Genomic DNA, 15,097 nt, shown 5'->3' on the forward strand with positions numbered 1-15,097 from the left:
TCAGACAAAACAAGCAGGGGGCTGTCTAACCTGTATGTTCAACTTAGCCTAGAATTTGAGACAGTGCATTAATTCTGTAGTTTAAGACCACTTAACAAGCCATCTCTCAAATCCAATAGTTTAATGTCACAGTGTTACATAGCTGAGGGTTGCGAGGGTTGACTCTGGGGTACTATTTATGCTTCTAGGGCAGTTTCCCTCCTTCCTTTCTTAACCACGGCGTCTCATTAGAGTTACTCACAGGGGCACGGAAGAGTGGTGATTTAGAGGACCATAAGCATTAAACCAAGGAATGCATGAATGGATCAAGCTCTTCACGGAATGGCAGCGCCTTGTCAGCCCCTCCCCCCAGTTTGTCACCTTTCGAGTCTATCACGAAAGTCTGGAATCTTGGACTCTATGGGTGTCTGTGGGAAGGGCTGTTCCCTATTGGTCCCCACACCCTGGGTAAGAATTGTCACAGTATTAAAGTGGCGTGCACACTCCTCTGGAGCTGGAGTTGGGAGCTGAGTGGAGAAGAAGCCACGATTCTCGCTAGGTCAGTACTCTCTTTTACAACCCGGGTGACCTGTTCTCAGGTCTGCATGACTGGAGAATGGGTTTTCAGTGTTTTATTTACTCAGCATGCACTGTTGTATAAAATAGCTGGATTTATTATGTGATTTTTACTCCTGTATATAATAGACTTTGATCATATTCACTCCCATTATCATTGATTTACCTGTATTTGGTTCCGGTTCACATGAACTGCTTCGAGACTGAACGTCCAGTAGTGTCCATATCTCCTCCTCTATTCCTTCTTTCAGTCCTCCCCCTCCCTCCTCCATGCTCCCTCCCGTCTCCCTTCCTTCTCTCCTGTCCTTTATTCTTCCCTTCATCTGTTCCACTCCTCCTCTCCTGCTCCTCTTTCTTCTCCTTCTGCTTCTCTGTCCCCTCCTTCCTGCTCCTCCTTCAGTGTCACTGAGACAACGGGTGGGGTTTAATGTATTTTGCAAGGGAGTCTAAGTGCATGGGATTCAGGATAGTGAGCAGTGGACCTGGTTTGTCCTCTCAGGCAAAATGAAGACCAATAATGTCCTTCTCTTGAATTGCGTTGGCCAATCCCACAGAACTTAAAAACTTAAATTCACACTCTCTCTCTCCTGGGCCACCCTCCCAAAACCCATTCCCAGTTTGGTGTTCCGTTTCTGTCATTTGGATTCTCATTGCTTTGACAATTCTGTTGATAGAGCAGAGTGGCAGGTTTCACACTTAGGATTTGTTACTTTATTACTAGTTTATTATCTAGATACCCAGCACAGTTTGTGTGTTCAGATGGTGAGCCCGAGAAAGCAAGAGGGGAAGAGAGTGCGACTCTTGAACTACCTGAGGATGGTGGGCTGATTGTTCCATCACATACCAGAGCAAAGGCCGCCTACTCATTTCCTTCAGCAACTAAGAAGTACGTAAGAAGATACAGCAGGAGGAAATCAGTCGGTGGAAGAACCGGGCTGATTCCAAGCTCCGACACTAAGCAGTTAGGTGGCCAATCCTGTGCTGAGGTTCAAGGCGCCCACAAACACGGACCAGGCTAGAGGACTCTTAGGAAGCCTGCAGCTCTGAATCAGGGAGGTTAAAGAGAGCCACACAGCTCAGCACGGATGTCATGTACAGGACACATGTCCCCAAGAAGGCCACAAGGCCTGATCAAGGCTGTGCGATGACCGCACCGTGGGGAGGATGGAGCGAAGGACTTCCCTGAGACCCTCAGCACCTCAGAGCCCTGTGACGTCCCCCAGACTGAAGCTGTCCAGGGCAAACTATCGCTCACGGGAAAAGGTGAAGAAAAGCAAACAGAAAAGAACGGAGCTTTACAATATGCAGCAGGCAGGTGTTAAACACCCATGAGGAGCAGCTGTAAGGTGATGGCGGGGAGGCCAACATCTGATGGAGAAGGATAGTGCTAAGGCCTGGTGATGGTGACCCAGCAGGCAGAGGCCACCTCTCTAGAGGATCTGAAGTCCTCTAACCTTTGCAGCCACTGAACGCGCAGACACACACACATACACACACACACACACACACACACACACACACACGCACATGCACACCACATAAATAAAAATAGAATTCTTTAAAAGACAGACTCTGAACTTCCTACCATATCACAAGTGAAAGACTCTGCCCACGGCCCATGATGTTGTTACAGTCACTGAGCAGCAGGGACCCAGCGTGTCCGCCCACTGTGCAGGAACTCAGGTGTAATCGCCAGCCTTTCCTCCTCATGCGCTGGACGGACTTCAGTCTTTCCTCCTCCTGTAAACTTGCAAGGACAACAGCTCCGCACCAAGGAACTTTGTGATTAAATAAAGCTCAGTGACCTCCAGGCGCGATGTGGTGTCCACCATAGGATGTTCCCTCCCTTGAGATGTGAGGCTGACACATGGGCCACTCTCCTTCTGCACAGTGAATCACTGTTCAGTCTCAGTGAGGAACAGAGCAGCAGCAAGAGACACCCCTTCTGCTGCAGGCACAGCCCGGGTGACACAAAGCCAACTGAAGCTCCTGAACCGAGTGGTCCAGGGGACAGGGAACTGGGGAGGGACTGTGCCTCGGCCCCCCTGGGATGGCTCTGCTTTCCAAGGCTCAACAGCTCCCAGGTTTTTAATCACTGTAGGATCCAGGCAACTCTCTTCATGTCCTCAAGGTGGAGGCCAATGGCCAGCTGAGACTTGTTTGGAGCAGTTGCAGGTCGGTTGTCATCAATGGGTGAGAAGTTAAGCTACAAAGCTCTCCCTAGGCTCCCTGCAAGCCTACCATGGAGGGGGCAGACTGCCCTTCTCTAGTGTGCCTTACTCAACACACTCCATAGCACAGGCTCCCCGACTGATCTCTGCCCTTTCTCTCCTAGACAGTGAAGCACAGTTGCTGCTATGTCTGGGAAGCCAGTGCTTCACTACTTCAATGCCCGGGGCAGAATGGAGTGCATCCGGTGGCTCCTGGCTGCAGCAGGAGTGGAGGTAGGTGGTGCAAAGTTCTTCTGCAGCTGGACCTCAGTCCACTTTAAAATCCTCCTCTAAGCTGGGAGACTCCACGCCAGGAGAAGCGTGGGAAGGGTGACTTAACCGGTAATTGTCTTGTACTAAAAAGGAGATGGATTGATTCGAAATAGTGAAATTTGACTGTGCTTTCCATGAAGAGTGGATTCACAATTAGAAGACCTTTTCAGGAGAAAAAATTCAAATATTTATTTGATTAACCATTTATTTGAGATTGATCAAATTAAACACTGAGACGTGGACACAGGAACTTGAATATTTGTTATTAGGTGATACTAACTGATTATTGCAGATCTGTGCTATGATGTTGTGGTTTTAGGACTGCCACTGTTCTTTCAAAATGAGTGTGTATGTTTGGAGATTCATGCTGATGTGTTGTGGTAGGACTGTGTGACACTGCCTGTCTGTCTGTCATTACAGTCAGCCTCAGAGGAGATGGGCACAGAGATGAACAGGGTGGACTGCAGCTGGGGATTGACACATGTATTTGGATCTTGTAGTTTTACACAGAGAACCTGACGATTCCATGATAAAGATGGTTTAAAGGGATGGAGACTGAAGTGATGGCTCAGTGGTTAGACTCCCATACTGCTCTTGCAGAGGACTGGTGCAGGCTGCTCACAAACACCTGTCACTCCAACCCCAGAGGGGTCCCATGCCTTTGACCATCATGGGCGATTGAGCAAACATGGGCATGCACACGCACACACAGACGCACACACCTTTCCACGTACAGTATAAAAAGCATTACAAGGGATAAACTATACTAGAAAAGCTAAGTAGAGTTAAATTTAAAACACCCTCCACAAAGGAGAGAGGCCTGACACAAAAGGATGTAACAATCGACCTGTCAAAACACAGCAATACTCAGCCATCGGTTTCTCAGGACTATCAAATCCATACAGGGGGCTGTCAGGAGGACATGAGTGGAAGACATAGTTTAGAACAGAGACTGAAGGAACGCCCATTCAGAGCCTGCCCCACATGTGGCCCATACATATACAGCCACCAAACTAGATAAGGTGGATGAAGCAAAGAAGTGCAGGCTGACAGGAACCGGATGTAGATCTCTCCTGAGAGACACAGCCAGAATACGGCAAATACATAGGCGAATGCCAGCAGCAAACCACTGAACTGAGAATAGGACCCCCGTTGAAGGAATCAGAGAAAGAACTGGAAGAGCTGAAGGGGCTTGAGACCCCATAAGAACAACAATGTCAAGCAACCAGAGCTTCCAAGGACTAAGCCACTACCTAAAGACTATATACATGGACTGACCCTGGACTCTGACCTCATAGGTAGCAATGAATATCCTAGTAAGAGCACCAGTGGAAGGGGAAGCCTTTGGTCCTGCCAAGGTTGGACCCCCAGTGAACAGGATTGTTGGGGGGAGGGTGGTAATGGGGGGAGGACTGAGAGGAGAACACCCATATAGAATGGGAGGGGGAGGAGTTAGGGGGATGTTGGCATGGAAACCAGGAAAGGGAATAACATTTGAAATGTAAATAAGAAATGCCCAATTTAATAAAGATGGGAAAAAAAAAAGAAAGAATGAGCTCGCATCCTCAGACGCCTCCATGCCTATGAGCTTCAGCGTTCAGTGTGAGTGGCCCAAGTGAGGAGGACAGCAGCATTCAGTGGTTAAATGTTTTCCTTTCAAGCTTTTGAGCAGAAAATGCTGGTAGGCTTTGGTGCTGCCCTCTAGGGGCGCCACTGGGAAGAACACCTCCCGTTCCCACCAGGGTAGCTCAGCAGTTGGGAATGCCTGGGGATGAAGTAGTGGAGTCTGCTAGCGGGAGATCTTGTCCAGGGATAGGAGCAGAATGGGAGGCTTAAAGGATGGAGTGGAATCTTGTGAAGGCTGCTGGTGTCCTCCCTCAGTGTCATGGCAACGTATTTACGTCGGCTGTGGAATTGCACTTTCTCCGTTCCTGAATGAACAGACTTCAGCTGGATCCGTTCTGAATGAAGGAGCATAAGAACTGAGACATTGCAGACAAGCCGTCCCCGGGAGGGAGAAGGTTTTAAATAAACACATAATTGGGTGCCAGAGTCTATATGCCAGCTTTGTGGCTCCGGGATATGTGCTAAGCCGCTGGGGTTCTGAGTTCAGCACAAGAGGAAAGTGGGGATGGGTCCATGTGCACAGAAGCCCTCCTCTCCTGAGTCCCACAGTGACTGAGAAGGCACTGGGCGGGGCTGTTAGAGACCCTGCCTTAAACCTTCCAGATTCGGTGTTACCTGCAGGCTGGCCACTGACTTCAATCTCTCCATCAACCTCACCCCCACCAAGCCATCACAATTCAGCCCCCCTCTGTGATGCCGACAGTCACCGCTCCCTGTACCTCTCTGAGTGCAGTGCAAGCTGCTGACACTTCTCATTCCCTTGCCTATCAACCCAGTCCTGTGGGGTTATGGAACCGTTAGGAAACTGTCTCGCCAAGCAAGGTAGAAGCCAGATTCTCAGCCCTGTAAGGCTAAAAGTTTCTTTCAAATATGAAGGGAAAAGAGTGGTTTAGATTACTCTAGAGGGCTGGAGAAATGGCTGGGCCTAAAGGTTCAACTTGCATTCAGATCCCAGTAACATGTGTAAAAGGCCATGCTGGGTTGTCATTGGGTGTGTGAACATAAAAATATTTAATATTCATACAAAAGACAAATAAATATTTGAAAAATACGGCCCTTTGACGTAAGCAGCTTTAACAAGGGGCTTGTGTGATGGCTTAGCTGTTTAGAGTTCTTACTGCACATGCAGAAAATCTCCTGTGGTTCACATTACCCAGATAAGACAATACACCAGCCCCAAAGGAGTCTCTAACTCCTGGTCTCCATGATCTTGAACTCCAAGAGGCATGAATTCACATGTACAACCCCCCCCAAACATGCACACACACACACACATATAGTCCTGTGTTTGTGCAAATGCACAATTGAAATTAGTAAAATTAATCCGGAAGAATCAACACCAAAGTGGTCATGGGTCCATGCCTTATGCTATGGTGGAGATCTGGAAAGTTCTATCTTATTCTCACTAGAGTTAGTAGGCTTTCCTGAGAGCCCAAAATGTAAACACAGTCCCAGTGTTTGCCTACCAGTGGACTGCTTTCTTCTTAGGACCTGCACATGGCCATCATGGGTTCAGGGTGGAGGAACAGGTAAAGAAGGAGCAGCTTGATTGTACTCAATGCCCTCCTGTCGATGGATCTGATCTGAATCTCCACGTGGCCATGATCACACTCCTTTGTATCTACTGGAAGTTTTAACTTCTGCAGATGAAGTTCCTGACAAGGACCTCTCAAGTTCAAATGATACACAATCCTGCAATAACAGAATGAGCCAATGAGCATGCTTTTATTTTTCTGCTTTCAGTTTGAAGAGAAGCTTATACAGAGTCCAGAAGACTTGGAAAAGCTAAAGAAAGGTAACACCAAGTGTCTGTATGTCCTCAGTGAGGTGCCTCAGGGGAGCCCATCTGAAGGCGATGTTGGTGGGCGGTGGGTGGGAATAGTCCGAATGGCAGAGAGGTATAATGTAGGTGGTAGGGCTCCTTGAGAGACCTGAAATGGGACCAGTGGGACCAGTGGTGGGGTCAGATGCCTTCAATGATTTGTCTGGGGACTCATGAATGTTTTCTCATTATTTCTGCATCAGAGTGAGCTAGTTCACTCAGGCTCACTCACTCCTCTGCGTTTTACCCACACTGCCCATCAACCACACACACGTGACCAGGGATTAAACCATGGGTGGAGAAACAGCTGGGATGGTTTCCTTGGGCATTTTTATTATAGCTGCTGCTGAGTTACTATTCCCTGACAGACACAGCCTGGAGGACCACAAGCCGGCTCACTGCATAGGAAACTGACTTAGGACACCCTGATGCCATGAACATAAGTAGACTTCCAAACTCCCTACTTAGCTCTGTGGCACGGTGGCCCTCGGCCGGCCCTCCTCACCTCCTGAATGTACCCAGGGATGTGAACATAAAAACATACATGAGAGATATAACATGTATGTGAGTAGGAAGTGAAGGGGAGTGAGAGATGCTCAAAGGAGGATGAGGTGGGTGAGACAGAGAGGAAACAGAGGCTAAAATAAACAAGATTCCACTTGAAAGACGGGCAGCCACTCCTTACCTTTCTTCTGCATGTTCAGACACTTCAACACTGTTCTGCTCCCGAGAAGTGAGACTTGGACACTTGACAGACCTTTCCCCTTCATCCTTTCACAGACGGGAATTTGATGTTTGACCAAGTGCCCATGGTGGAGATTGACGGGATGAAGCTGGCACAGACCAGAGCCATTCTCAACTACATCGCCACCAAATATGACCTCTATGGGAAGGACATGAAGGAGAGAGCCCTGTACGATGTGTTTCCTGTTGTTACCTCAGTGGGAAACAAGGGAAGGATTTGGGTCCCTCCTTCAGTGAGCAAGAGAGTGGCAGAGTTTGTGTCCAGGAGCAGGCTGGTTCTGGGCACAAACACTCGGGCCAAGTATGGTAGCGTCTGTGGAGGGGAGGGAAGATGGGGTGGGCTCAGGTGAGTGTGGCTACAGCAGAGGATGATGCCCCCAGCACAGCATGGGGACCCAGATGCAAATGTGAGTGGCCTTGGTAGAATCATGACTTCAGGTGCTCAAGCTTCAGTGACTGGACCACGGCCACCTGAAGCTTTTAATTCAGGACTAAAGCAGCCAGGCTGATGGCATCTACTATCCATAGTGGGAGCCGCTCTGCTGCGGCAGAATCTTTCATTCATAAACCCTGTGTGGGAGTATCACACAGGGTTGTTGTTTCAAGAGCTAGGTGGTATTAGCCAGGAACACGAGTGTGGAAGTCATGTCCATGGGAGATAGAGTCTTGGCTTTAACAGCGCTCCTATAGAAATATTCCTAGCAAAATTATTTATAATTTTCTACTGGTCACATCAGTCAAGATATTCAGTAACAGATGAGAGAGGAGCATATGGTACAATTTAGCCATGAAAATAGCTGGCGTGGTGAGGGCAACAGAACAAAGATAAAGATCAAGTGTTGTGTTAGGTAAAGGAAGCAGGCCCGGGCCACATGGTCCAGGGCTGAATTCACGGGAAATGTTCTTGTGCTTAGCATGGAGAAGAAGGAAGTGGAAGGGAATGGGGATCAAACTCTTCTAACATTGCAATATGCTAATATTGTTAGACTGCTACAGATGCACTGAAACACAGAATATGATCTTTTAAGGGGCCAAAAATGCTACGGTGTGAAAATATCACAATGACTGTCTTTTCCTTAAAAAAGTCACATAAAATGCAGTTTAGAACAAGGGGAAACATAGGTCTAGGGATATGCTGTGGATTAACAGAATAAAGAAACAGACAAGTTGTGACTTGGTGTTGGGGTGACAACCTTTAATCCAAGCCAAGCACTCAGGAGGCAGAGGCAGGCAGAGCTCTATGAGTTCAAGGCTAGCCTGATCTCCAGAGTGAGTTCTGGGACAGCTAGGGCTACATAGTAAAACCCTGTCTAAAATATATATATATATATATATATATATATATTCAAATCTTGATAAATGTTAACAAGCCCAGAATCTGGCAGCAGCACGTGGAAGTCATACAGATGTGCTTCATGAAAAGCAGGTGGAGAACTTCTAACGCTGACTAAAAATGTCTCTGGGTTGTGCAAGAGAATGAGAGATGAGCAGAGACCCTTCTGACTGCTCAATCAGGAGCTCTGTTTGAGTTTCCAGGGGCCACAGCTTGTTAGCTCTAAGAATCTCAGCATGCTTGCTGAGAATAAACAGAGAGAGAGAGAGAGAGAGAGAGAGAGAGAGAGAGAGAGAGAGAGAGAGAGAGAGAGACATGAGAGCCCATTGTAGAGTTGCTGGTTTTCTTCTGAGATGCCACCATGTATCTCAAGACTGCATATCAAGAGGGGTCAGTGATTCTTTGTGCTTTGGTTGGACCTTATATGTGTAACAATTATTATTATTTTTTTGTTCTTTTTTTTTTTTTTCGGAGCTGGGGACCGAACCCAGGGCCTTGCGCTTCCTAGGTAAGCGCTCTACCACTGAGCTAAATCCCCAGCCCCGTAACAATTATTTTTTAAAGTGGGAGGAAGGGCTGGAGAGATGACTCAGCGGTTAAGTGCACTGACTGCTCTTCCAGAGGTCCTGAGTTCAATTCCCAGCAACCACGTGGTGGCTCACAGCCATCTGTAATGGGATCTGATGCCCTGTTCTGGTGTGTCTGAAGACAGCTACAGTGTACTCATATATATTAAATGAACTTTTTTTAAAAAAACTGGGAGGAGTAGAAACAGTGATCTAGATATAATGTATGAGACGAGACCTTTGAAAAAATTCTAAAAAATGTATCAGGACCAACAGGATGTTCATGGGGGAAGTTAATGTATCTGTTAAATATAAAAGATAATGACCCATTAGAAGCAAATAACTTTGCAACCACCTTTTAGTGTACATTTCTCAGGTTTTCAGATTAAAATGTAAAACAGGGAACCATTGAAAACCCTTGACAATTTGGATAATTTTATCTTTCAGGATTGACATGTATTCAGAGGGTATTTTAGATCTGACTGAAATGATTATCCAATTGGTAATATGTCCCCCAGACCAAAGAGAAGCCAAGACCGCCTTGGCAAAAGACAGGACCAAAAACCGGTACTTGCCTGCCTTTGAAAAGGTAAGTAGGCTCCATGAAGTCTGGGGACACTGAGTCCCCAGGACAAGAGAAAGGCAGAGGCTGGGAGACAAAGGTTCTGCAACACTGGCCTTCACTTCCATGAGCCTGCTGTGCAGCTCCCTGCCCCACAGGGCACTGTAACAGTGGCCTGGGAAGGAGCACTGCATGCTCATGCCAATCTAGCATCCAGCATTCAGCAGGGTTCATGGCCACACCCAGCACTGGGCCTGTGGAAGGCTGAGCCACCCCAGAGAAGGACCGAGATCCTACAGAATGCAGTGGGCTTCCCTTCTAGAAAAAACTGCAGAAAACAACAGATTGGGGAAAACTTTCTGTCAGGTTACAGAGGGAGGCCTGAGAGCAGCTGCCTGACAGGAGAATTTGATAGCACTTCAAAGACAGAGGGGAAATATCTGAACAAGGACAGGGATGGAGGGTGGAGAGGAGGAGGTTGATGAACAAATGTAAAGGAAAATTGACCTGCAGGACTTGGGGTCTCATCTTAAGAGAAAAGCCACGCCCACTCAGCAAATGAAGTCGGTGCACATGCAGTGCCTCTCACACTCAGGGCTTCTCTTTGGAGGTGAGCCAAGAGCACTTCAGAAGTACTTAAACTTCAGCCAAGTAAAAGAGCCAGAACTATGATCCTAGAGGGTAAAGGCGTTTTACAGATTCCTGAGAGACCTTGTTTACTGCTCTGGAGGAGGTGGGACCTAGGAGAACGGAGTCCATAAATGAGGTGAGCTAAAGTCTCATGCAATGGACAACTTTACTCTGAGGGTTAAGATGAGTCACATGAGCAAAGTCTACAATCACAAGAGCAAGCCACATGTGCTGGCCAAGTGACAGAACCATGTTTTCCCATATGGATGTATAAATAAATAACAATAGCCAGCTGTGATGAGTAATCTGAGTTAAACTCACTCCTGCCCACTACAGCTGGACAAGGGGGGAAAGCACAATCCAAGCATGTCAGCCATGAGGCAGTGGAGGTAGGAATCATAGCCAATGCTGTAGTCTGGATTCCAGAGAAATGAGAAAGGCAGACTCCGGTGTTCTCTGGGGTGAATGATTCTGTCCTGGAGGTGAAGCCTTTGCCCATGAAAGACTAAACAGAGAATAAAGAGAGGAATGTCCTGAAATTTCAGTGCTCCATCATTTTCATACAAGGCGGAGAAGCATATTGTGTCAAGGGCTAAGCACTTATCACATATGGAAAATATATGTAAGGGAGATCGTGTGAAGGCCCTAGGAATGTGGCAAACACAGAGAAAGGTCACAAGTCCTTTAAACAGGTCACACAGCTAACTTGTCATGTCCCCTCTTGCATCATAGGCCTTGGGAATGTCTGTAAAACCTGCCAAGAAAAGGCAGGGTGTCGCCTTGAGAGACGTGGGGAGAGTGAGGGCCCTGGCCCGACTGTTTCTGTTCATAATCAGTCTCCTTTATTTTTGCAGGTGTTGAAGAGCCATGGCCAAGACTACCTTGTAGGCAACAGGCTGACCCGGGTAGACATCCACCTGCTGGAACTTCTCCTCTATGTTGAAGAGTTTGATGCCAGCCTTCTGACCCCTTTCCCTCTGCTGAAGGTGAGACCACCTCAGAGAGGCAGCCACACACATGCCTCTGACAGTACAATGGTGGCCATGGGCTGAGGTCCCAGCCCCTGGTCTGCAAACTGAGCTCCTAGACCCTCAGGTTGAGGCTTAAAAGTAGTCTTTATGTGTGGAGACTTGAGGATGGTATCCCAGGGAGAATATTTTGCCTTTTGTAATGAGAAAGATGCAGGACCCCAAAGCTCTCTCCTTGGACCCCTGTTGCGGGCAGGCTGCTTCTGGCCTCAATTTCATTTACAATCTTGTGTGTTTTTGTGTCTGTCTTTGCTCACTCAGTGTCTGAGCCTCAGCTCTGTCTCCTGCTCTCTCTAATCTGCGTTCCTCTCCACACCCCCTCATGCTGTCCCCACCCCCACCCCTGTGACCTCATCTTAGTGTCCCAGTGTGAAAACTGGCCAAGTTGCTTCTGGTTAGACTTGGACATTGCCTGTCTCCATTTGCCCTGTTCAGTTTTTCCATGTCTTCCTTTGTCTTTGGTTCTCTGTCCTTTCACACCCCAGAGACAGTGCCACAGAGACAGATCCACAGGGTGTGTCTAGTGAAGATGGCAATTGGATGCCAAAGGAGTTCTTAAGACAAATGGGGCTGAGCTATGGTTTCCCGCTCGTGGTTTTTCATGCTTCTCATGTCTACACTGGAGCGGTTTGCAAGCGTGCAGTTGATGGTGCTCTGGGAGGTGCTCGAATTCCCCGGGTTGTGCACATGAGTACTACCAGCTCTCAAGCTGTGGTTTCTGGATTACAGGCCTTCAAGAGCAGAATCAGCAGCCTCCCCAATGTGAAGAAGTTCCTGCAGCCTGGCAGTCAGAGAAAGCCAGCCATGGATGCAAAACAAATCGAAGAAGCAAGGAAGGTTTTCAAGTTTTAGCGGAGCTGCACTGTCCAATTTCTTTATGTTTTGCAAAAAATGAGAAGCAATTGTTGATCCTGGCTATTTTGCAATAATAAAAAAATGAACAAATGGTATTTGTTCCGCATATGTTCCAAGTATGAGCACCTCACACAAAGAGGAAGGCAAACGGTAATCAGTTCAAGAGAAAGCAAAGCTTGTAAAGGAATGAGGAGAAATAAAAAAACAACCACACATACACACACACTAACAAAAGATAAGGTGTAATTAACATCAATGTAGAATAAACCAAAGAGTTTAAAAGCAAAATTACTTTGCAAGAAGAGAAAGTCAAAAGAAAAGGGGGGAAAAGTAAATGGGAAAAAGTTTAAGAGAAAAAAGACTAAGTTGGGGGAGCAGGCATTAGGCAGCTAGGGCAACTAGTGAAAGGAGTTTTCAAAAGAGGGGAAGACAGTGAAGAAAAGGGGAGACAAAGTTAATCTTTGGAGGGCTGGCTCCGATGGAAAGAGCATCGGTTGCTCTTGCAGAGGACCCAGGCTAGGCCCCTAGAGTCTACACATCTCACAGCTGTCTTTAACTCCACCTCTGTAGGGCCCAGTGTCCTCTTCTGACCTCTGCTGGACACCCGTTATACACATACACACATGTAGGCAAAAACCTCTCCACACGAAGTAAAAATCTTTAAATATTTAATGTAAAAATAAAATATACAGGAAAAATACGCATCCAGGCAAAATGACAATAACAGAAAATATCTTTGAAATTTATCTGTCTTTAGCTTCGGATGGTAGCACATGTTGTTAATCCCAGCCTTTGGGAAGGAGAGCTACATGGTTGTCTGTGAATTCGAGGCTACCCTGGTCTACATAATTTCAGGACAACTAGAGCTACAGAATAGATTTGTCCTGTCTTGAAAAAAAAAAAAGGAATTAAAAAAAAAAAAAAAGCAAAACAAAATTCTGTCCTTATCCCAGTGGAGTCCTGTGACTTCGTCCCTTCTGTATAACATCAAACTTCCAGGCCCAGGCCTGCCCTGCATATCTTGTGTTGAGGTCTACCCTGGTGGGCATGCCTAATCCTACTCTCTACTACCCTGTTCCTCTTCCTCAGATCTAGCCTGGGCTCAACTCCCTTGGCCTTGGTATATTCTGATGAGCTCCACTTATGTTGTTATCAATTTCCAGCTCAGGCCAGGGCTCACATCTCACACACAGTCCAGCCCCTCCCCCCAACTGGGGGAGGCAGAGAGGTCCTTGTGCTCACAGACAGCAGGAAGGGATCAGGAATGTTAAACACATGGGGCTGTCCCTTCAAAAAGAGGGATGTGTAACCTGTTTTCCACCTAGAAGCCTGGGAGTGAACGTAGTTCATAGCCTGGAGATTTTGAGCTATCTATGTAGCCAAGACCATACCAAGTGCTCCACCAGACTCTTACTAGGAGCCTGCCCATCTGTGGAGTCCACCACTGTGGAAGACGTTACAAAGAGTTTGGGTGTCTTAGTGTTTCCATGTCTTAAGCTCTAGTGTGCACATGGAACTGAGTTATCACCAGGAAACCCCCACCAAATCATGCTGTGCTCAGAGATGACTAAAATAAACTACTCAGGGTCAGACTACCTTCCTGCCTTTATGTTTGTTTATCTGTATATATAATAACAGTTAAAGAAAAGGAGGCTGTGAATTTGGAAGAGGTGTCAGGAGGGATGGACACTGAAAAGTTCGGAGGGAAGAAACACAGCAGAGAATGGTGGATTATATTTTAATTCAATTATAAAAGAAACAATAATCACACCAAATACCACCATCTGCCATGACTACCACCAAAATTTAACTTCCTGAAAGGAGAAAAATCAACTAAAGGAAGTTATACATGCACTGTGATACACATGCATGTGTACACACATACATGTAAGTATGAAATAGGGCGGCCCGTGATGATGTGAGGGCACAGGAACACTGACTGCTGGCTGTGTATAAACTTGTAGACACTGTGACAAGCACAGTAGCAGTTCCTCAAAACACAGAAAACAATCCACCGTATAACCCAGCCAAAACATCCCAAAGACTCTGTGTCTACAATCCCAGAAATAGCTGCATCTCCATGATTCACAACATCAGGAAATGGAACCAGCCTGGATAAAGATCTATGGTGTGCATACACAGTGGATTTAACGCAGTAATAAAGAAAAAATGAAATTACAGCATTTTGTGAAAATAGAAGGAACTGGAAGTCATTATGAAAAGCTCTCAGGGAGAACTTTCCCTCGGGATGGAGACCCTCCAACTCCAAAGACCAGACCGAGACACCACAGGATGCAATCAGCAAGAGGATTTGGTTTATTGTCGGGATACACAGGCACAGGCACCTGCGGGCGCTTCAGTCACTCGGGGGACTGGCGCGCCCCACGGAACCAAGGATGGGCTTTTATAGGATTTTGGGGAGCAGAAGCAAGCATACAGAAGCAGATGCATGGTTACAGGGATATAATTGGTGGATTCTAATGTGGCAAGGGTTCAGCCCGGGGCCAAGTTTCCTAGCTACCTTCCTGAAACATAACGGCTGACTCGGCCCCCCAAGGGTTCAGCCCGGGGCCAAGTTTCCTAGCTACCTTTCTGGAACATAACGGCTGACTCGGCCCCCCACCAGGGTGTGGGACCTCTCCCGGGGCTTTTCTCATTGTCAGGTGCTCAACCGCAGTCGTCCTGTTGCCAGGCCTTCAACCAAACACATCCTGCTTGGCAGCCGCTGTATACTCAGTGTTCTAACCTTTCTCTGAACCAGTCATCTTAAGTACAGCCTTGCAAAATGGCGTTACTGCTGCTAAGCTGGGGTCTTTCAATTACACTGGGTGAAATAAGCCAGACTCGGAGTGCCTTAGCTTTCCTCTCATATAAAGAAACCATGCTCATGTGT

At 47.1% G+C, this 15,097-nt stretch overlaps 1 protein-coding gene across 3 annotated transcripts; it reads left to right on the forward strand.

Moving 5' to 3' along the window:
* The first annotated feature begins 300 nt into the window (after positions 1–300).
* Positions 301–12,299, forward strand: Gsta5 (glutathione S-transferase alpha 5). 3 transcript variants are annotated; one of them, XM_017595811.3, is made up of 7 exons: positions 301–538; positions 2,891–2,999; positions 6,408–6,459; positions 7,267–7,399; positions 9,577–9,718; positions 11,176–11,307; positions 12,079–12,299. In XM_017595811.3, exons 2-7 carry the CDS (start codon positions 2,913–2,915, stop codon positions 12,199–12,201), a joined length of 669 nt encoding a protein of 222 aa, XP_017451300.1. In that variant the 5' UTR covers positions 301–538; positions 2,891–2,912; the 3' UTR covers positions 12,202–12,299. The 3 variants fall into 3 exon arrangements, with proteins under 3 accessions (XP_017451300.1, XP_017451301.1, NP_001010921.1); XM_017595812.3 differs by having other exon boundaries at positions 452–538; positions 2,895–2,999; NM_001010921.2 differs by lacking the exon at positions 301–538 and having other exon boundaries at positions 2,887–2,999; positions 12,079–12,298.
* The last annotated feature ends 2,798 nt before the right edge of the window (positions 12,300–15,097 follow it).

The sequence above is a fragment of the Rattus norvegicus genome, chromosome 8 (genome assembly GCF_036323735.1).
Source record: "Rattus norvegicus strain BN/NHsdMcwi chromosome 8, GRCr8, whole genome shotgun sequence".
Lineage (NCBI taxonomy): Eukaryota > Metazoa > Chordata > Mammalia > Rodentia > Muridae > Rattus > Rattus norvegicus.

Excerpts from the sequence above, each read along its gene's own strand:
- Gsta5 (XM_017595811.3), top strand. The coding sequence starts at position 2,913 with ATGTCTGGGAAGCCAGTGCTTCACTACTTCAATGCCCGGGGCAGAATG. Across the intron at positions 6,460-7,266 it reads CTTGGAAAAGCTAAAGAAAG|ACGGGAATTTGATGTTTGAC; the intron begins GTAACACCAAGT and ends ATCCTTTCACAG. Across the intron at positions 7,400-9,576 it reads GACATGAAGGAGAGAGCCCT|GATTGACATGTATTCAGAGG; the intron begins GTACGATGTGTT and ends TTTATCTTTCAG.